The sequence below is a fragment of the Melospiza melodia genome, chromosome 19 (assembly GCF_035770615.1).
Source record: "Melospiza melodia melodia isolate bMelMel2 chromosome 19, bMelMel2.pri, whole genome shotgun sequence".
In the NCBI taxonomy this organism is placed as follows: Eukaryota; Metazoa; Chordata; class Aves; order Passeriformes; family Passerellidae; genus Melospiza; species Melospiza melodia.
The window spans coordinates 7,327,606-7,350,115 of NC_086212.1; the positions used below are offsets into that span (position 1 = coordinate 7,327,606).

At 49.6% G+C, this 22,510-nt stretch overlaps 1 protein-coding gene across 3 annotated transcripts in view; it reads right to left on the bottom strand.

Moving 5' to 3' along the window:
• Positions 1 to 3,448: 3,448 nt before the first annotated feature.
• Positions 3,449 to 22,510, bottom strand: part of HNF4A (hepatocyte nuclear factor 4 alpha) — a 35,915-nt gene continuing 16,853 nt past the window's right edge. Inside the window, exons 1-10 of one of the 3 annotated variants that reach the window (XM_063172252.1) lie at positions 22,146 to 22,378; positions 18,500 to 18,674; positions 16,630 to 16,724; positions 14,479 to 14,585; positions 11,867 to 12,022; positions 8,914 to 9,001; positions 8,284 to 8,439; positions 7,000 to 7,236; positions 6,239 to 6,361; positions 3,449 to 5,589 (exon numbers count right to left, since the gene is read on the bottom strand). In XM_063172252.1, coding sequence (XP_063028322.1) covers positions 5,447 to 5,589; positions 6,239 to 6,361; positions 7,000 to 7,236; positions 8,284 to 8,439; positions 8,914 to 9,001; positions 11,867 to 12,022; positions 14,479 to 14,585; positions 16,630 to 16,724; positions 18,500 to 18,674; positions 22,146 to 22,260 — 1,395 coding nt within the window. In that variant the 5' untranslated portion in view covers positions 22,261 to 22,378 and the 3' untranslated portion in view covers positions 3,449 to 5,446. Of the gene's footprint in view, positions 5,590 to 6,238; positions 6,362 to 6,999; positions 7,237 to 8,283; positions 8,440 to 8,913; positions 9,002 to 11,866; positions 12,023 to 14,478; positions 14,586 to 16,629; positions 16,725 to 18,499; positions 18,678 to 22,145; positions 22,379 to 22,510 lie in introns of those variants that run through there. The other 2 variants (XM_063172251.1, XM_063172253.1) reach the window with 2 other exon arrangements.

Genomic DNA, 22,510 nt, shown 5'->3' on the forward strand with positions numbered 1-22,510 from the left:
TGGGGTGAAGGAATTCAGCTGCATGGTGGACTGTGAGGAGAGGAGCTGCATGCAAGAAATAGTAGGATTTCAACAGAAAATTAAGAGCCTGGAAGCTGTTTCCAGTGCCTCCTCAACAGGAGTGCAGCACAGCAGGTCTCCTGTGTGCTCTCCCAGGTGAGAAAATGCCACTCTAATCCCACACCTCAGAATATTGTTAAGAGAGGGCTAAAACCCCCTCAGAAGCAAGGATCCCAATGGTTTATCTGTGCTGGAAGTGCTGTAGGTCTGAGTCAGGCATTCTGGGTTTGGCACTGAGGTTTCTCTTTGCTGCTTCTCCCTCAAGCTTTTTTCTCAGTGGCTAGTGTCTGCAAATCAGCTCTGAGTGGGTTCCAGGATATGCTTGAGCCAGTGTGCTCCATGTCAGTGGTTAAGGGTAAGTAACCCATCAGCAGGATTAATTTAAAAGTGTTTTTAAGGCACAGTGGTGTTTTGGAGAGCCCTGGAAAGGAGCAGAGTATTATGGGTTACTTTATTGTAATGACTTTCCCTGTCAGTGAGGGGGAACATGTCCTGCTCCAGCCAGTGCTGACACCTGGCTTGGCAGCAGAGAGAGGAATTCCTGTCTGACTTGGGATGCTGTCTGTGCTGGGTGTCTGTCCAGGCATTCCCTCAGGCAGCTCTTGTGCTGTTTCTTGCACCCAGAGCAGTTTCTAGGAGGAGCTGGGGAACCACAACAGCTCCCCAGACCCCTCATCTGCTGTGGGGTCCCCCAGGCTCACAAGGGGTCCCTGGTCTTTGTGAATCCATGGGGTCCCAAGGGATGCAGGTTCCAGCCAGGCAGAGCCACCAGATGGGAGGGCTGGAGTGGAGACAGAGCCCAGGGCTTTGTGTAACCCAGGAATAACCCCAGGTTAGGGTGCCCTCGGGCCTCTGGAAGGTTTTGGCCACCATCAGACAAGCCTGGCATCACTCCAGACCCAAAGCCAGAGTAAACCTAGGAAATGCAGTTCCCAAACCACCTTCTATCCCGGGCCTGGGTTAGCCTCAGAGCTCTTCTCCCCTGGGTTTGAACTGGGAGCACTCTTGGTCCCAGCAGCCTCTTCCCTCTCCCAGGACACTGAACTGCAGGTTGTGACTGCAGGGTTGTTTGTGCCAAGCTCTCCTGCTCGCTCTCACATAACGAAACTGACAATATATTGCCATTTTTATTGGCCTGGCTGGCAATTTTTCAGGTGCTAGGTGTGTTTATGATTGTCAGGGTCACACCTCACTTTGGAATGGGGAGAGGGATTTTAGACATACCCACACCTTACCATCCCTCCTGCAGCCTCTCTGAGGGATTTTAGACATACCCACACCTTGCCATTCCTCCTGCAGCCTCTCTGAGTGGAAAGGACTGTGCAGTGTGAGGCTTGAGCTCCCCAGCTGCTTGGTGATATTTGCATTAAGCCCAGAGGGAAGTGGCCAGCCTGGCACATGGAATTGCCTGGCTCAGCAGTGCCACGTTGCTGAGCTGTCCCTGCTGCCTCTTGGTGTTCATGATTATCTGTGCCTGTGTGTGCACTTGTGAGTTTAATAGCAGCAATAGTTGCTTTTGTCAGGGATGATATGCAGGCCATAAAACTTGTTTGCCTCCCCCCCCCCTCCCACTAAGATATGAAAGCTGTGGAAAAGGCTCCAAAGCCTGCTGGCTCTTTCAGATGGAAGTTATATAAGGAATATGAAAAGAATGCATTTCATGGTGGCCAAAGGACCTAAAAATACCACTTTCACAGATCTTTGCTTGGGCATGATGAAAAGATTCCTCAGCTGGAGATGGTGCTCTCCAGGAAATCATCCCTAGGCTGAGCTGCAGGCACAGAGAGCTCTTGTGTTCAAAACCAATGTAAGGGAAGCTGTGTGTCAAAGGCCAATCCTCAGAGCAGCCACCTCCTGTGACATGGGACATGGCCCATGGCTCCAGGGAAGCCAGCAGGGTAAAACACAGCCAAGGAGTGGCAAGATCAGTGTTTCAGGGTGATTCCAGGCTGGAGGGACAGAGGAGGTGAGAGCTGGGATTGAGGATGCCAATTAAGGACAAGGTTGCTTCTGGGACAGTTCATGGGGTTTTTTTCCCAAGTGAGTTGAATCCAGCAATAAGAAATCTCCTGTAGGAAGTGCACTGATTTAAGATTAACCAAGTAAAGGGCAACCTTGATAGAGCAATTCATGGGAAGGAGCCCAGGAGAGTTTATTGCTTCGAAGATTCGATATTACATATATGGAGTTTTTAGGGCATTTACCCCGGTAAAACCAACCATGAATCACAGCAGAGGAGTCCCAGGGGTTTTTTTTATTTAAAAAAGAATGAAGTCTTTTTCTTTCCCTTGACTGGACTAACCACTCAGTCCTGTGTGTGCTGGGCTAACATGTCCTGGGACTGCCTTTGGTTCCCTTGTGCAGGCATTCAGCAGTGGTGCTGGGGCTCTGGATCATCACAGTGCACAGGTACTGAGGGCAGGTTGTTTGAGATCTGTCCTTGACTCAGAGTGGAGAGACAGGAGACAGGCTCTAAATGCTGTCTCCACACAGTCCTCAAACACAGTCTGGATCTCATCCCTGCTGATTTTTCACCAGCATGACTGTCACTGGGGCACCATGGATGTGCTAATGGGATGGAAAATCAGGCTGCTTCTCACCCCTCGTACCTAGGATGAGACTGCCCACCTCGACTCTCATCAGAGGCAGGAGATGGGGTAAATGAGGGCCAGCTCCTGCAGACAGAGCTGGAAATGCTGGATGTTGTTCCTTCCCAGAAACCTAATCTTTACAGCCATCTACACCCCTCTCCTCTCTTCCTGTTCTCTTCCTGGGCATGCTACAGCTGAGCACAGCCTCCCGTGGTCAGGAAAGCAGGTCATTAAGAGCCTTCTCTAATTGCCAGTGTATTTCTTCACCTTTACAGCCAGTGATAAGTTGATTTTCACTTGATCATCTTACTGTGCCCCATAGGCTCAGTTTGGCTCCCACCTGCTGCCAGCAGTAGGGTGGCTGTGTTTGAAACAAAGGACAATCACCCACCCCAAAGTGCTCAGAAATTACCTTTGAAACACAAGAGGGACATAAAATGAACATGTTTGAAATGTGAATAATATAGTTTAGCCTCCTTTGCTTGGCTTTCAGAATGTGGTTACTCCAAGCCTTTAAGCTCCCTGAAATCATGAAAGCAAATATTTATTCTCCATGTTTGTTTTTCTTTTAATGAAAATTGGGATTGCCATTCAATCTTATGATTCCAGCACACGTGGCTTCAGGACAGACACATTGGGCTTGCCAGGAAATAGTGACAGCTGGCAACAGCATCAAACACTTGTTTGGGCTTTTTTCTCCATACACATATGCTTTGTGCTCAGACCAACAGGGAGGTTAGCCCCTTGATTTAAAATAAATCCTCCCAGAAGAAAGAAATCCATCTGTCTGGGAAAAGTTAGAAAATATTTTTGCATTTATTTTTCTCTTTTTTTCCTTGTTTTTATGAATACAAACTCTTGTGAAGAAATATTCTTCTGTTTCCATTGGAAGGCAGAAACCAGCAAAAATTAATGTACAATATCGAGGAATACTTGGTGCAAATGGACCAAAAAGGATTCCCCACAAAGTATGTCTACGTACAGGAAAAAAGGTTGCTGCAGTTGGAAAAGACAGCCTGGTTATTACAGGGTTGGGTGGTTTTTTTTTTGTATTTAATCTCCCAATTATAAATAATCAATGTGATTTACAAAATAATTTACAGAAAATGATTGGATTCATCATTGCAATAAATTACTTGGTACGATGCCACCAGCACTGGGACCATGCAACACCTCTGACACCGCCAGCACGAGGGGTTTCATTTTGCATTGGAAATCAAGGGACAGACCTGCAGCTCCTCTGGCTGAGCTGGCCCAGGTTTGTCCCCACCAGAGACCTCTTGGCAGCCATGGGGCCACCATCCTCATCCTCCTGAGAGGCCAGCAGGGACTCAGACGTGCTGTGGTGCAGGGCTCTGGGAGCTCCAGCCCTGCTGGCACCTGCAGCAGGAGGGCTCCTTTCCTGCTTTCAGCTGTAAACCAAAGGTCAGATCCGCAGGGTTTTGGCACAGGCAGGCACAGAGGAGCAGGGGCAGGAGGGAGCAGAGCAGGGGGGGCACACCCAAGGCTGGGGCAGACCCAAGGGGCTTGGGTGAGACAGGGTTATTGCTTGACCTCTGTGGCTTTTCTCTGCAGGACCCCAAGAATTTTATTTTTGAGGTTGGTGCTCTCAAACACTCTGAGGTCTGAAGGAGTCATAACGAATTCTTATCATGTTATGAAGAACTATAAATCTCTTATCAGCCACTCACTCTAAGCTGAAGGAGTGGCACTGCACTAGAGAAGTGGATTGTGTGGCATATCTTAGCATTAAGTTGAGTCTGTACTGAGATCCTGGGTCACAATGCTCCCAGCACTCAGAAAGCCCAACAACTTGGTCCAACCTGTGAGGCTCAAGCTCTTCTCACCCCATAGGTCTTTCTCCTTCCTACATCTGTCCCCTACTTCCTTCCAAACAGGCATCCAGTGTTATTCTGACTGCTGACAAGCAGTTGTTGGGACAGTGATATTTGGGCAGTGATGCCAGCCTGTAAAGGGGTGAACCCCTTCCATTAGCTGAAATCTCTGGAATCCCATGGTCCCTCTGATTGCCAGGAGGCAGTGAGTGCTGCAAGGGAAGATTGGCAGTGGTTGCCTCTCTGAGCATTGTGGTCAGAGGGCAGGCAGGGCACAGAAATATCAAAACCCCTCAAGAGGCAGAGGGATCCAAATAGTGGAGTATCTTGGTGGGCCAGACTTTGCCCCAGCATCAGCTGAAAAGATTTGTTAGGTCTGGCTGGGGGGCTTAGTGTGCTGGTGGGTGACACCATGCAAAGACCTGGGACTAGCCAAGGCTGAGGAGCAGTTCTGGCAGTGCTGCCTGGGCAAACCCCATGTGCTTTACCTGCTGTGCTGCTCCTGGGGGAGCGTCCACCTCCACCAAGTCTGGCTGGGCTGGGGACTGTCAGGGGGCTGGCATGGCTGTGGGAGGGAAGCCCTCCACTCCCACGGCACAGGGAATTCTCATTCACAGGGTCTGCTGTGGCTGAACCAGTGCTGAGGTGGCAGTGGGGCACAGCCTGTCCCCAGGCAGGCACTGCCACCTCCCCGCAGAGGGAGGCAGGAATCTGGCCTTCCTTACAAGGACTGAGGGTTTTGGTAAGGCTTCAGCCTTAGTTCTGGGACTCTGGGGCTGCCCATGGCACGTGCTGTCCGTAGCTGCAGGAAGACACCTTCTGGTGGTGGTCAGTCCAAAAAGCAAGTCCGTGTGTCCGTGCCCAGGGCCCTCTGGGTGGCTTCTCTTTTCACAGTGGCAGAGTCAATTTGGGCTTTTCTCCCACACGGTGCTCTGAAGGAGGCTGGCTGGGTGGGGTTTGCTAGATGACCTCCTGTTTTGTGATGGCAGGCTGTGGGATGGACGTGGGCTGCTTGGCCACGGTTGCAATGGCTCCAGGCAGCAGCTTGTACTGCTCTGATCCTGAGCCCGCGGGTGGAGAGGGCTGTGGAGTTTCTGGAGTAGCTGAAGAGAGAGAAACTGAATTAAAAGAGGGCCTCACAAACCTGACAGCACTGGGATCTGTCCTCAGTCGTGCAGGGTTCAGGTGTCAGCACAGCAGAGGCTCTTAAGGGCTTTTGTGTTTGCTGTAGGGCAGCCCAGACACACAGGCATGGTTTGATGCCCCAGGAGAACCACAATAACCAACATCAAATAAGGGCATTTTGCTGACATTTTGACCTCTACTAACCACATTTTTGGTCAACCAAGCTTATCTCAGCACAGGGTCCCCAGTGGTGGCCCCATGTGGTGGCCCAGATCCTCCTGTGTTTTTGCAGAGGACAAACTGAGGTGTGTCTGAACAACGCAAGGGAAGGGGAGCCTTTCCACTGATTTCACTTAGCTCTGGATAGGATCATTCATCCCTTAAGGGCTATGTAAAATTGCAGTCTGCCAAGGAGTATCATGTTGAATCAGTTAGTCTGGCCTAATCTAATCTAACCCACCTCTCTGTTTGTCTTTCCCTCCTTTCTGCATAGGAATTTCTCACACGCTCATTACCAGAGACTTTGTCTTGCTTGCAGATTTCCATGCAAGGTAGAAACTACCTCCACAGGCACACTGGAAAACTCCTGGTTTCTCCCAGGAGCTCTCTGTCTCTGGATATACTCACACATCTGCCCGTTGTGCATCTGAGGAGGCATTGTGTTGGCCACAATGACGTTTGTTCCCAGGTTCTCCTGGATCAGGTGAGGGTGCAGGTGGTGGTGGGTGTGCGGCGTTTCGCTTGATGAACCTAAGAACATGCAGGAGACATTAATTGCCACAATGGCAGAAGGGGACAGTTCAGATGGGCACACCCACTGCACCCAAATGTCCAAGGCTTTGTGCACATTTGTGCACAGGTGATTGAAGAACACCCTTCCCTTTTTCCTCCATGCATGACTTGAACTGACCCCTGCCTGCTGCCTGCATGTCCTCTCATACAGGATTATATTCTTTAGTCACACCTCCACATGCAGAATAGCACAGTGGGAACTTTTCATTTTGTTTTGTCCTATTGGATGCTCCCACTAGAAAATCAAGGATGCTCCTTCAACCTAAGCTTTTTGTTTTGATGAGTCCCTTCTGACAGAGGATGGGTGAAATGGCTGCCAGGTAGGAGTCTGGGGGTGCATAGCAAAGCTTGTCTGTGTGCAGAGGGCTGGGGATGCCTCTCTGTAAGCAGAGGAACAGCTGGTGTTCTCTTTAGGTGAGAAGAAGTAGAGGACCCTTGGTTACCCCTGTCAAGGACAGGGGAGATGATTTTGTGTGAGTCCTGCAGACTGGCTGTCTCTAACTTTGCTAGATAGAGAGCAGTGACCAAGGAGAGTCTCAAGGAGACAACAATCAGGGAACATCGAGAGACCTCTTGTCAGACCCTCAAGCACTCACCTCCCAGCAGCATCTCCTGCAGCAGGTTGTCAATCTTGGCCATGCCAAAGAGCTTGACGAACTGGATCTGCTCGATCATCTGCCAGGTGATGCTCTGCAGCACGGGCAGCAGCAGCAGCAGCTCCCCGAAGCGGCCCCGCGAGTCGTACTGCCGGTCATTGATGTAATCCTCCAGGCTCACCTGCACCTGGTACCGCATCCTCTTGATCTTGGACGGGTCACTCAGCCCCTTGGCATCTGCAACGACCCACACAGCCAATTCTCCAGGCTGCTGCCTGTCACAGACAGCTGGGCACAGCCTGAGGGGAGCTGCCTCTGATTGCCCATTGCCTGCTGTGTTGTATAGAATGTGGAAGTTTGCAGGCAATCCCTACATGGGAATGTTGACTCTATGTTTCAGAAGGCTGATTTATTATTTTATGATATATATTAAAACTATACCAAAAGAATAGAAGAAAGGATTTCATCAGAAGGCTAGCAAGCAAAAGAATGGAATGATAATAAAATCTTGCGGCTGACTAGACAGTCCAAGACCGCTGGACTGTGATTGGCCATTAATTAGAAACAACCACATGAGACTAATGAAAGATTCACCTGTTGCATTCCACAGCAGCAGATAATTGTTGTTTACATTTTGTTCCTGAGGCCTCTCAGCTTCTCAAGAGAAAAATCCTAGCAAAGGGATTTTTCATAAAATATCATAGCTACATATAGAAGTGCGTTCTTTGTTGACGGAGTGACAAAACTATTTTTTGTCTCCTTAAAAAGGAAAGAAGCTTAGAAGTTGCTCTCTTTAATTAGGTGATAAAGCTACTTCATAGGCTTAGAAGAATTCACCTCAAACTTAAGGATAGCTAATTGGACAGAAGCTTTCAATTTACTAGAAAAGGAAGTGAACAAAGAAACTAATCACTTTTGTGTTATACTAAGAGCAAGGACTTCCTACACTTGACTCAGTTTTTCTCTGTTATTTTGCCTTTTATTAAACTTTTTTGTTTTTAACACTGCCACAGAAGCCATCTTGCTGATTTTTATGCTTCCAACAGTAGCTGAGCTATCATAAGTGTGTTATAGCCCTCCAAAAGCTTATAAGACCTAGCTCAAAAAAGCTACTGTAACAGCAATGGACAATTTTTCTCAAGACTGACTTCTCTCCTCCCTCTCTAAGAACAGTTTGGCCCAGAGAGAACACCAGGCAGCTTTTCCACCACTCAGGACTGGTGTTAGTCAGCATAATCCAGACTAGGCCCTTCTGATAGTAACCCTCCCCAAGCTGGGGCATACCTGGGTCAAAGAAGATGATGGCTTTCAGGCAGGCATATTCATTGTCATCTATCTGCAGCTCCTGGAAGGGCAGCACCAGCTCGTCCAGGATGCGGATGGCCACACGGTTCACCTCCACCAGCTCGGGGCAGTTCCGTGGGATGATGTGATCATTGCCTGCAGCACACAGACCATCACCTTATCGTTGCTCAAACTTAGCTGGGGTGACAGGGAGTTCAAAATGCAGGTAGATAATGCTGAGATAATTTTGGGGGTGGAGGAATTAAGAAGTTCCTCCTTCAGGCCCTACTCTGTCTCAGAACACCAGAAACTTTGATCTGTTTTACTAGAGCAGCTTCTTATTACACAGGAGCCACTCAAGTGAGGAAAAGCTGATCAAGAAGAGCTTTTTTCTGAATCCCACCACAGCCCCCAACAGTCCCCAGTTTTGTCACACCTCATGGCCTTGATGTCAATGTCAGGCAGGCCTAGCTGCACCCAAAGGTTGTGCTGGGCTTGCTAAACTACAGAACAGCTCAAGCCACCACCCTGCAAAAAGGATGTCCACAAACACTGCACCACCCTCTCCTTCACCCCAGCAGGAAAGTGTCACAGAAGCAGATGGGCTGGGAGCAGAAGTGCAGTTTTTACCTAGCAGCAAGACATCCTTGAACACCATGGACCTCTTGGCAACTCCCAGTAACAGATGCTCCCCTGCGTGTGCACGTAGCAGTGCTACCTGCAAGGGCAGGGAAAAGTTATTTGGGTGATGCAGAGACTGAGACAGAGCTGTGATTAGCATTCCTGTACTGCACTCGAGGATAGGAGTGAGGGTTCCTCTTCTGTTACAGGCAGAGAGATCAAATAATGCTCAGTGCTAAACCAGTTATAAATCCAGCAGAACCAGCAGGTAGGAGACAGCACCTGAAATATCCCATATTCAGGACACAGGCCATGAGCAGGAGCATGCTAGACTGTCCCAGGACTTCCCACCAGTGTGGGCCGTTTGCAGACAGTTCCTGCAGAACCAGAGACCACAATCCATCCTGGGAAGTGAGGAGAAGTACAACCCCTGCTGCTGGACCTTGCTGTCCCTCTGGGCTGTGCCCACCTCCCACTGCAATCACCCCCATGGGCACCCATGTCCAGCTGGCCAGTGGGGTCACCCCCTGGCCACTCATCCCCTGCACAGCCACAGGAACCGGGGACAGGGAAGCCAAAGGGATGTTTTTCTCCTCTGATGTTAATGATTGAAGTGTTTCACTTTACACCCTCCAGTGGCTCCTGAGAATGTTCTGAATCTTTTGCCCTCCTTCAGTTAAAAATTTCAGAGATTTAGGCAGAAAGAGAAGTTAACAATTGGACATCCTGACACAGAGACTTCTTAATGTCCAGCCAGGACCTTCTGCTGGAGAAAACAATCATTAAACATTAATAGAGAAATGCTGAAAAGTATGTCCTGATGGGAATGGTCCACTTTTCCAGTGTGTTACCCTCAGCATCTGTCAAAGCCAAGACAGGTCTTACCCTACTAGGAATGCAAGAAGAATGTATCACCCATAGGAGAGAGCTCTGGTTAGGAAAGATGCTGATGTTTAGAAGAGGGATTTTTGGCTTTTTTTTCACCCCAGATGGTAAAAAAAGGTTATGCAAAATAAATAGAGATCCTTGCAAAAAGACTGTGCACACATGATACTGGAGAATCTTTATCTAGATGCCCAAATCTAGCCTCTCTTTATCCCTGTCCAAACATGGGTGGATATGTTAACTGAGCTGTTGGAATTACCAGAGCTGCACAAAACTGAGCTTTCCTACCTGACAAAGCTATGACAAGGAAAAAACTGCCAGTCCCAGGGGAGAGTGAAGCTCTCACCTAAAAATTTCCTGCCTATTGCAAAGACAAGAAGGTTCAGTTTGTAACCACCTTTTTTGTGTCCATAGAGTTTCCTTGTTTGAGCAGGGTTAAAGTGAATTACTTCAAGAAGGCCAAACCACCTCATTTGATATTTTTTCTTGCAGTGATGAACCTGTGATACATCATTCCATAGTGAACTAGGATAAATATACATTTGTAACACAACAAAGCAGAACCTGAACTTTGAGATGAAATGTCTTTGCCCTACCAAACATGGTAGTTTTGACATTCTGGTGCAGAAGGACCATGAGGGGTTGGTATGATCTTTTCTACAAAAGGAGATCTGTTTCATGCAGCAGCCTCTCCCTTGTAGGAAGGCAGGGCTCAAACTGTGCCATCTTTAGGCTTTGTTTTCTCCTTTGAGGAATTTTGCAGCCCCACAACTGTAAAATGAGCTCATGTGGAAGTTGCTGTAGCTTGCACAGTTATTGGCCAGATTTAGGGCCTCTGTTCCAAATGGCACAAGGATGTGATGGGTTGTGCAGAGCTGCCCCAGGTCTGTGCTGGGCTGCAGCCTGTTTATTTGTATATGCTGCGTAAATGGTATTTGCCATTGGAGCCCATTGTGGTTTCCATAAATAATGAATGTATTTTCCTTAGCAGTTTAACAGCTTTGTTATCATTTTCAACAATTTAGCACTTGCACAGAATACAAAAGAAGGAAACAGGCTCCCATTTTAAGAGCACTGAATTCCCCAGAGCTCTGGGTGCTGCTGGGTGGGTACCAAAGAGCTCAGATTTAGGACTTAGGGGTTTTTGATCAGCTGGACACTCTCAACTGGATATCCTTTTTCTTCATTATATAAAAATTACCTCTAGGTCAATAGGGCTGGAGACTGGTCCTAGCTGAAGAGGACACATGCTGGTTTTGTGACTGTACACTGGATAGACTAGAAATACCTTCCTGCCTGTGACAGAACCTGTCAGAAGTGCTATCCCAGCCACATATGCTGCTCAAGGCTGGGCACACATTCCTTCAACACCTGTTGGAGACCTCTGAAATTCAGACATCCATGGGAGGCCTCTTATTGTACCTCTTTGAGCTTTGCCTGAGATCCTGCAATGCATTTCTACAGAGGACACCAAACTCGTTGTGCTTATCTTCATTAGGGAACCCACAAATGCCATTTTAGTAATTTCTGTTAAATGCAAATATATCCTTGCTTTTTAATCTTGGAAAAAAAGATTTTCCACTGCCTTGGGAGCAAACTAGTGTATAGCTTCAAAATTCCATGCTGGGAGCATGGGTACAAACATACCCCTAGGCAGGAAGCAGCAAGAGACAGGCAGATTTTGAATTTTGGGCAAACCTTAGCCCAGAAATCTCTCCTGCTAATTCTGATTACCCCAAGCATTTGACAAGCACTTCAAGTTTTCAAAGTGCTGTGCAAACCATAATTAATAAATGACTGGCTGACCCCAAAATGCTCATCTGATAATGAGCTAATTCAAGCTCAGTGTTATCTGGCTGTGCTCATGGGCTGATTAGAGGCACATGCAAGTGGCCCGTGCTGGCATTGTATGGATTCCTGGCCTGGGCTGGCATTGTATGGATGCTGTTCCCAATCAGCTGCAGCAGTCAGGATAACAGAGTGCACAATGAGCAGTTTCTCTGAAGGTCTCAGCTGGTTTTGGCTCCCTGCTGCCTTTACCAGGGCAGAGCGAGGGGGGGTGGAGGGGGGGACTTGCCTGGTCATCCAGGGGCAGCTCACAGAAGGGGGGGATGTACTTGGCCCACTCCACCAGCACCAGCAGCTGCTGCTTCATGGACTCACACACGTCAGAAATATTGGCAATCTTCTTCCCTCGGATGTCTCCGTTGAGCACAGGAACAGGGGATGATATCTGGGAGGAGAGGAGAGATCCTTCAGCTTTCAGTGCCACAGAGGAACCACAGAGAGGAAAATCCCCAGCCCATGGGTTGTGTTGATGCAGACTCCAGAAATCATAATTACATTTTTCTGTGGCACACACCCAGCTCCCAGAACAGGTGACCCAACAAGACTCATTTCAAGTCAGATCAGCTTGGGGAACTGTGAACATGAAACTGCAGAGCAGAGGCTGTGGATCATCTTGGTCAAGTGCAATGCCTTGAACAGACTGGAAAGCACAGAGGAAACATTCCTAAAGCCAGGATCTTCTTCTCACTGAGCAAGTGTGCTTAGTCAAGATCCAGGAGGGAACAGAGGGGTTTGTGTTGCAGTCAGCCTCACCAGCAGAAAGGACACATCTACCCACCAAAGTGCAGAGAGCTGCTCCCCCTTCCAGCCTGCTCCAGAGGCAGGGCTTGGCCAGAGCTGCCCTGTCTGCTTTCCACAGGAGGAGAGCAGGCTCTGCTCCTCTCCTGAGCCATCATGAGCTCACCAGGCCACAGCTTTCTAGGTCTGACATTGCTTTCTCTGAGCATCAGGTCATTAACATTTGGAATCACCCACTCTGAATAGCTAAGGACAGATTTTAGAGATAACAGTCTCCTACCTCCCATTGTTTTTTAGGTCCTTTTGGCAAAACTGGGCAAGTTTAAACATGCCCACAACACGGGTGACATTTGTTACGTGGCAAATTATTTGTGATTGCCACTTCCTTTGCAAAGGACAACGCTGACAACTCTGCAAGTGCTGTCACACAGAGCTGGACAGAACATCTCCCCCAAACCAGGCACCCAACCTCCTGCCTGGTTCTCATGCATAGCTGCTCACCCAGGTCATCTAAAAATTTGCCCTTAGTCACTACTTTATCCTCATGCTTCTGTAAGCAAATAACTCAACCCCATCACTGCCCTCTGCCTGCCCTCTGTGCTCTTGTACAACATCAGCTCTTCCTGTCCTATTCCTGCCAGCGTTTTCAGCTCGGACCCTGCTGGCCTCCCCAAGGAAATGGAATTCAAACGCCACCTGCATTTTTTTTTTTTCAGGTTGCATTACCTGGAGGCTTTCCAGCTCACCAGCTATTATTGAATAAATAAGATTGTAAAAATCTCACCATGTATTACCCTAATCAGAGGGCCCGGAAGGCTTAGCAAATAAATAAAGACCTCTGGGTGAGTGACCCTAGATCTTGGAGAAAGCAGCTCCTCAGCAGTATCTTGTTCTAATTAGCAAGGCACATAAAAGTTACCAATTACCGTGCTGGAGCCTGCCTTGTTTAATGAATCTCTCTGTGCTCTGTGGGAGAGCAGGAGCTCCCCAGGATTTGTCTGTGGTTGAAGTTTTTATCAGCAGACCCTGCTTTTATGTGATGGTACTGCAGGACTCCCTCTGAGCCCCAGAAATGTCCTTCCCTTGTAGATCTGGAGATCCCATTATCTCACACCTCTGGGAGCAGCATCAGTCTTATTTTTATAGAGTATATAAATATATTCTGGCCTGCATAGGACAAGGTGAGATGTGGGATGAGATTGGATGTGCTTTTTGTGTACAGGATTGGCTCTTGGCCATTCTGGCATATCCCCCCTTGGGGAAATGGACCTTACAGCCTGAGCCTCTTGTGGAGCCCAGAGCACAGCACGTCCTGTCCTGGAGCATCTCCCAGGGCAGCCTTCAGGGCAGTGTGACCCTTGAAGCAGCATGGACTGCCAACTCAACCCCCTGCTCGTGTTTCCCAGGACACAGAGTTCTGTTCTCCCCAGCTCCATGAAGAGTGGCAGCTCCTGTCTCCAGCACAGCTCCATCCTCATCACTTGTTCTTACAGACAAAGCCTCCCTGCAGGCTGTGTGTGCCCATCCTGTCCTGTGTCCTCCCAGAGCTGTGTACACCACTTGCAGTATCCAGCCTCTTAAATCAGAGTCATCTTTGTAATGTGAACACTCCAGGAAACGAATCTTGGCAGTATGTGAGTGGAAACAGGGAATTTCAGGCAAGCACTGGAAAAGGTATCTACATAAAACAACCAGGAAACTGATTGCTTGTGAAACTGTGCAGGAATCCAAAGTTCCTGACTGCTCATGGGGAAGGGAGGCTGCTCATGCAAGGCCAGCCCCTCGTGGGCTTAGGCAGCCACAGCTCTTTGGATTGCAATGATTCTACCCTACTTTCTTCCATCAGGCTCTCCAGCCTTCCTGTGTCCCATTAAAGCAGAACAAATCACTGCATATTGTTACAACTGAGTTCTGGACTAAGGAGATTCAAAGGGATGGTTTCAGGTAACAAATGCTTTCTGAAAAATCAGTGTTGAGTTGGCAGATAATCCACTTAGAAAAGAGGTGATAATTTGAAGACTTGGCTATTAAATACTCAGCTGGCTCTACACACCAGGTAGTGCCTGATGCTTTTTTATTTGATAAAGAAGGAAGAAGAAGTACCTGCTGTGCCAGGGCTTCTGCATGCAGGAGGGCATTGATGGAGGGCAGGCTGCTGTCCTCGTAACTTGATCTGCGGGTGCTGATTCGGTCCCGTTCATTCTGTACAGCTGCAAGAGAGGATTTTGGCTGAGCTGCAGGTGCTTCATGGCAATGCACACTGAAAACTAGCACAGACTTCTGGCGTTCCCCTTCCTTAGCTGCAGTTTCCCAGCTTCCCTGCCAGGCAGGGCGGAGGTGCAGCTGTGTCTGGTTTGGGGTGGATGCCAGTGAGAGCTGACTGCATCTGGTGGATCTGATTTCTTATTTGCTTTATTAGACTTTCCAGGGATGGGGTTGATTCAGAACCCACAACACCTGTAGAGTTCAGTGGGGAAAATTTCCTGGCAAAGGATCTGAGCTTTTTGATGTCGTGATATGGGGTTTGAAACGGTGGCCATGCTCATGTATGCAGCCCAGAGCTGATGTGTGAAATGGCAGAGTATCTGCAAGGTTTCCTTGCCCACATGACTCCTGTGAGCTCCATTCAGAAAAGCTCTTGCCCTGGGTAGGTGTAGTTGGAAAACTTCTGTCTCAACTACAATAAGGAAGGAAGTGCAGAACTGCTCCTGCTGATCCACCCAGAGCAAAAGAGCTCTCTCATACCTTATTGTAAAACCATCCCAGGACAGGTTTGACCCCATTGTGCCTCCCTGCTTGGTCTAGTCTTGAAGGCTTGGAGGGGGAGGATTTGCCTGCCCTGTCTGTCACGAGGCCTGGGCTGGCTGTAAGTCACCCTGGCCATGCCACTCAGAGCCATCTGCTCAAATAAGCTATTGATCCATGGCAGGGGAAACAGCACAGTCCCTGCCTTGGGCTGGTGGCTCTCTGCATTGATACGTTCTCCATGTATAAATCCAGCTGATAAAAAGCAATAATGAGGCTGGGCCAGGAGAAAAGCCCTGCAGTCAGCGGCTGTAAATAGGAGCTCTCAAGGTTATGCTGCTTGTTATCAGTAGCAGGCCCCCGAGTTCAGTCATGCCACGATGTTTTCCAAATGTTTGCTCAGTATTAGCTGGTCATGCACCTAATGTAACTTCTATTGAATATTAACAGACAACAGCACAGCTCCGGGCAGGGGATGAGCTGCATGGAGAGGAGGATTCCTATATTCTTCAGGAAAAGTTAAGAGAAGTTGCTTGTGATACCACATCTCCTTTTACAGGGAGTAAATGTTCCTGCTCAGACGTCTTCCTGCAGCCACCAACATAACACTGGTACTTCCCTGTTGTCTTCAAGGACCCTTTTACTCCAAAGCTTCTCCTTGAGGCAGTGTGAACTGGAAGGAGCACGGGGTTTAATTTCCCTGCATGGAATAACAGGGCTGAATGCCTCCCATGAGTGAGACATGAGTGGGGTGAGCTCTGTGGGATGCCTCTGCCCTGGCAGTTTGTCCTTCCACTAACAGGAGCACCATCAAGGCCACCAGGGTCTCCTGCCCCTTCTCAAAACAGGACTAAACAAGGGGAGAATCCTGCCATGGGGACCTGTAAGGGCTGCAGAGATAGGGGAGCTGAGGGGTGAGCATGTGCCATGTAAGGATATCTCTACTGTTTTCATACAGTTAAATAGCAAAAATTCTCCACTTTACTCTGGATCCTTTCTGCTGTGGCTGAAACTAAACTAAACTCACTGCCTCTCTGCAGAGGGTCAGCAAGAACCTATATATCTATCAGGAAAAAAAGGTGGAAAATGTCAGTGTGACTTTTGTGGTCACTCTGGGATAACAGCACTTGGAGCAGTTTTACCAAAGTATTTCCAAATTCCCAGGCCTTCTTTGAAGTTTCTGCTCCTCAGCGATGTGCAGAATCATTCCCAAACCCCTTCAGTGGACTGGCAGCATGGGAGCCCAGGTGGTGTGTGTGTCAGTGTGAGCTGGAGAGCCCTGGGTGTGATTTGTGTGCACAAACATGGGCAGTTCTGAGACACAGGACCCTCCCTAAATCCCCCGGTGGTGGGGGTCAGGATGTGTGCCCAGGAGAGCACAGTGCAGGGAACACAGGGCTGAGGTGGCTGGGCACGTGTGCACCTGGCAGGGAGCAGCCTTGGCTGCAGGGCTTCCCCAAACACACCCAGGGGTGAGGGACTGCTGCTGGGGAAGGCAGAGGCACCCACCTTCCTTCTTCATCCCTGCTCGGAAGCACTTCTTCAGCCTGCAGTACCGGCACTGGTTCCTCTTGTCTTTGTCTACCACACACTGCCTGTTAAACCTGGGAGGGAAGGAAGGAAGAAAGGTGTGAGGAGCAGCCAGACTGAGCCTGAAGGCAGGACAAGACAGAGCTCCAGGCTCCAAGACATGCTCAGAGAAGGTTCCCAGAGGCTCACCCTGAGAAAAGAGCCCCAGTCTGTGATTTTTCCACTCTTGCTTTAGCCTGTGGTTTCCTTTTTGCATTGAAATCTCAGCTCTCCCCTCTGCCTCTGGATGTTCAATAAGGACAGACTAGAACTGAGTCACACACAGGAGCTGAGACTACTCAGTAACCGTTAGGGATAGGATTTCTATAGTGGATTAACAAACCCCCAGGAAAGTTAAAAGTGTGATTCCAACTTGGAAGCTGCTGTTGTGAGTTAGATCCCAGTAGAATGGAAGGAAGAATACCTTTCCTGTGAATTTTAAAAAGAGGTGGAAGGTTGCAGTAGCCCATTTGTGAGGTTAAGAAGTCGGTTTAACTCCCTGTATCTCTCCAGGGCTGTGTATGGGATTCTCAGAGGTTTTTTCTGATCTCTGGACAGCATTGCTGCTCTGCAAACTGCTCTGCTGCCACTTGCACTGCACAGAGGACTTGGGAAGAAATCAGCTCCTTCTCTCCAGGCTTGTGTCACCAAATCCCCTGTGCATGGTGGGGAAAACTGATCTCCCATGTGTGTGACTCATGAGCTGGTGGCCACTTGCAGTATGAATTTCACTTGCAAATTTGCTCTAATTTACAGCAGATTGATCCAGTTTGCAGAGTAAAGAGAAAGGAGTACAGAGCTGGAGAAGGGCTCCCAGCCATGCTGAATTATGTAGCTTTTAAAGGGCTTCCCTCTACTCTGCTTTTTAAAGCTCCCAAGCTATGATTTGCCCAAATGGTTGCCTGAAAGCAGCTCTTAAAATATTCCTGTAGTGCATATAAATGCCTCAGCTTCCAAAGAACTGGGAACCTTGGCTTTTCTGATGGAGTTGTGGGGAGGGGGCTTCCTGGGCAGCCACCTTAAATAACCCTGGGGTGCAAATGATGGTATGGTGCTTCACAGGCACTCATAAACCTGGGGCTTCCTTCTATCTCTCAGGTTTTAGAGTCATGTTGCTCCTCATGCTCTCCACGTGGCTGTCAGGCCATCAGGAGCAACTGACTCAAAAAGCCCAAGGGATTTAGACACTGTGAACTGAGGATTCTTCAGTTTCCTTGCGACTTTCTACAGGTGAGTTGCTCAAAGCCAGCAGTGAGCAGATCACAGCTGCTGATGGCACAGGAGAGCCATGGGCTGCCCCCAATGGCACGAGGTGCAGTGCATGAATTTCAGGAGCAGCATGAGTGCCTCATCCTCAGAAAAATTGCATGTAATGTTGCCCCTCATGGTGCTCCTCGGGTGTTTTGTGTCATGTAACAGGCAGTGGCAGCATTGTAGCTGGATGGCACACATCCATCCACTGATGGAGAAGGATTGCCCCCAGGGAGAGCAAGGTTTGTGCTGCACTGAGCAGTGAGCTGCTACGTTCTTGAAATGGGGCTTCTACCCTGGCACCTTGCTGCTTGCTGGCCACATCCATGGGTGGCCATTCCCATTTGGCCCCTAAACTATAGGGCAAGACCTCCAGGGTCTTTCCTCAGTGATCAATCCCAAAGCCAGGACAGTCACTGACCCCTGCACGCTGCGGGCTTAGCTCAGGGAGTGTGGAGGAGGATACAGGGCAGTGCTGCTGCACTTTGAGGGCTTTGCCACTGAGCTGTGAGGGGGCTGTGCTGTGTGAGCCACGGGTCTCTGTGCCCTGTGTCCTCACCTGCAGGAGTACATGTGGTTCTTCCTGACGCTCCTCCTGAAGAAGCCTTTGCAGCCATCGCAGCTGGAGGCGCCGTAGTGCTTGCCGGTGGCGCGGTCCCCGCAGATGGCACACAGCGTGCTCACCCCAAGGCTGCTGGAGCTGCTGAGGCTGGCTGCTTCTGATGGAGATGTGTCTGCTTGGGGAAGGACACAGCAAGAAGAAGACAGTGAGACAACAGCCAGCATTTGATAACTGAGCTACCAGTCAGAGATTCTTGGAGAAACCAGGCAGCAGCAGCCTGGCTGTGTGAGAGGTGTGTAAGGAGAGAGAGTGCAAGCTCTCAGTGTTTAATTGCATTTTGTGTGCACTAAAACTTCCTGTATTCCATGGTGAGACCCCTCTTCCCAAAGGCCTGGCTGCAGCAATGCCTTCAGATAAAGTGGAAGCCCATTTGCAGGAGTCACAGGGCAGAGCCAAAATTCCTCGGGGATTTGCAGACACTTTGGGCTGCAGTAGTGTGGCCAGAGAAAAAGCTGATGCAGAGTTAAAGCTGAGGCATTACAGCTCAGGGTGAGCAGCTGATTTGTTAGGGAGGTGTTTGTGTTTTAGCACTGAAAAAGCCCAAGACAGCCCTGAGCACTTCCCTTCTCCAGGCATGGAGCTCCAGCCTGCACAGCCCTTCTTTGGGAAAACAAGACTTTAGGTAAATGGCAAACTCAAATGACTTCAGCTGGAAAACTCATGTGAGCAAAGGCCACCCATGCAAGGAAGGACTGATTGAAGAAAAAAGGTGTCACTCTGGCATGCAGAAGGCTGTAGGCTGGGTGTCTTCTAAAGTCTGGTAGGATCACAGTGGAAATTGATTTGTCTTGCAGTCCTTACAGACCAAGGGGGACTGGGACTTGCAGGGCTTTTTTTGGAGGATAGGGAATTGCAGCAAGCTCTGGAGGAAAGGACATCTGAAGGGCTAAAAACCATACAAGGGCTACACTAAACCCCTCCAGCAAGCCAAACAAACCTCAAGGCTGAAGGGATCAGCCCTTAATTCAGTTGATCTAATTGTCCCCTCCCATGTACGTTTTTCTGTGTCACCACAGGCACATCCCCCTCCCTCAGTGGGAATGCCAGTGACAAATCATACCCAGGATCTACAAAGCCATAGAAACCTGCTGGGATTTTTAATGCTTGAGTCTATTGGCCCCTGATTTCTGGGTTTTTGTAGGGACTCAGTTAAGGCTCACCCTGGAAGGACCACATCTGCTCCCACCTGGCACCCAGCAGAAGGGCTGGTCCCAGCTGGACTCCCCATGGTAGCCCTGCTGTGGTTCTGGGGGGCCAAGGCAAATCTGGCTGGGGCAGAGCTGCATTTTTAGCTTATATTTTACAGAGAAAAGGGTGTTTCAGCAGTTGCTACACATCCTGCTCATGCCACCCCTCAGCAGGATTAACTGGCACAGAACCAGCAGTAAGTGAGCACAGGGGTTCTTGAGCTCCCTACCTCAGGCAATTTCTTTTATTTCCCTGCCTGCTTTCTCTTTCTAATTCCTCGTGTCCCTCCTGTATTTCTCTGTGAGTCACTTTGCTGCCTCTGTGTCCTTGCCTGGCACACCCTGTCACGCAGCTCCAGCAGCACCAGTGCAAAGCTCCTGCCTCCACTCCCAGAGCCCTGAGCTTTCCCAAGGCTGCTCTGGTTGTCTCTGGTCCCTGGGAGCAGCTTGCTTCTGGAAACAGCCTTCCTCCATGCATATCCCCAGGGCTCAGCTAAATGCAGCTCACTCCAGAAGGAAAGTCAAATTCCCAGGTCCAGCTAAACATAGGACTTAGATGTGAGAGGAACAGCTGATCTGCCTCTAATCCCATTACTTGTATATCTGTGGCAGCCCAGATAAATCCCTTTTTAGCAATCTATCAGGTTGTAATCAGATGAACATAGAGCAGGAAAAACTGGCACTCTTATCAAGAAAATTGCAACATCTCAGCCTAATAGTCAACAACAATGAAATTATTGCCTAATGGATAATTTTCCAATTAAGTTTATTCTGACAAATATGTGCCAAAAATGTGGGCTCTGGCTGCTGCAGTCAAGTGGTTGGAGTTAAGGTAAATGGAAGAAAGAAAAAATCTGACTTTGAGACCTCACAGCTGAGCTTTTTTTAAGGACAGGAGCTGCTCAAGAGGTCCCCGAGCCTGTCTGAGCACAGGATGCATTTTGCCTGTGAGAGGCAAACTTGGTCCCTGCTGAGCAGCTGCCTTGGGGCTGAGCTGCAGAGCTGTGGCAGGCAGTGGCTGGGCTCTGAGCAGTCCTTGGCCAGAAAAAGATGCACAGGTTCTGCAGGTGGAGGTCCTGCAGGAGGTGTGTCCTCCAGGGCAGTGCCAAAACAGCCCTGGAAGCAAGGGCTGTCCCTGGCCTGGAGCTGGGCCCAGCAGGAGAGGAGTTGGTGCTGCCTGCCCCAGCTGACTCATCCACCCCTGGAGTGCCACACTGGGTCTTGTCACAGGGAATTCTCATGTCCTTCTGCTCCATGGAGCCCTGGGTCTGGGGCAGGCAGACCACAGCCCCTTGTGCAGATGCTCACTGGAGGGGAGAGGGGCATGGGGAGGGAGCAGGGCCTGAGCTTGTCCCAGAGTGTCCAGATGGGTATCAGCAGAGCCAAAGGGGGGGAATTTGTGGCCCAGAGGCACCTGAAGGGGTAGGAGCAGCCCCCAGGAGTGGAGAAGGGGACGGGACCCAGAGTGGTGGGGGGTTATGGCACAGCACAGCCACTTAGGCACCGCAGTGTTACATCCCTGACAGAGCAGAGCCTTAAGCCAGGCAAGACCCACACAGGCTGTGATGGAAGAGTCCACAGAGCCAGCACAACCCTTCTGGGACAGAGGTGCCCAGCAGCCCTGGGCTGGAAGGAAAGGGCTCAGAGGGACACTTTCTGTGGCTTCATTTAGTCATTAACCTCATCTTTAGAGAGACTTTAGAGGGGACTTTGAGAGGAATCTCTTTTTATCTCTGAGCATTTAATCACCAAGACTCTTTGGTCCCCAAATGGATGGGACAACAATGTGAATTCTGCAGGGTTAGGTGTGATGCTACCCTCCTGAAGGATGGGAACATTTGTCTATCCTCTCAATGTCGCCTTGTCCCTCTGACTGGGGGCTGAGCCAGGGAAGGGGATGGCACCCCACAGCCCAGTGCTGCACTGGGGAAGGGCTGTGGCTCACAGCAGCTGCCGGGCAGTGCCTAAATCACTTCTGGCAGTGATTTTCACCCTTACCAGGTGCTAAATGCCTTTCTGCTCTCAGCTCTGGAGGCACAGGGTCAGTTGTCTGTCTGAACCATCAACAGCACTTCAGGCAGAAATTTTGGCTGGGGTTTGGGAGACTCTCACCATGTTCAGCCCCAACCCCATTCCCTGGGCTGAATGTCTGGAGGGCACCTCTCATTCCAGCCAGCTCCTGGTGTGTGCCTGCTGGACACCATCCCACCTGTACCAAACACAGCTCTGCTCTCCCCACTCTATTTTCCCCTGGGGAAACAGAACCCTCCCAGGAGCTCCCCATCTGAAACCCCTTCCCTCCCTGGGAACATTTTTGTGGCCACCCCAGGGACTCCTCCTCCTGCAGCCCCCAGCTCATCCCACCCAGCAGAGGGGAGAGGACAGAGGGGACTCACCATTGCCCATCGCCAGCACCTGCATGTTCTCAAACTCCAGGGTGGTGTACGCCGGGTCTAGCGCTGCGCTGTAATCTGCCATCTCCATGTCTATGAGGGCTTTGGAAAGGCGCATTATCCTGGGCAAACACGGGCCAGATTGTACCGATTCCCTTGGCCCAGGCTATTGGCCCTCCTGCCTCCCTCTGCCTTCACTGCGTCCCCTACCTGTTGTCTTTTAATTCAGATATTTCTCTGAAAGGATTTGCTGAGCCTCAAGGCCTATACTCCCAGAGGGGTGGAGGCAGGAGGCAGGGGGTTAATCTTTAATCATCTCACCCATTGCCGAATACTGCTAGGCTTTTTTTTTTTTTTTTTTTTTTTGG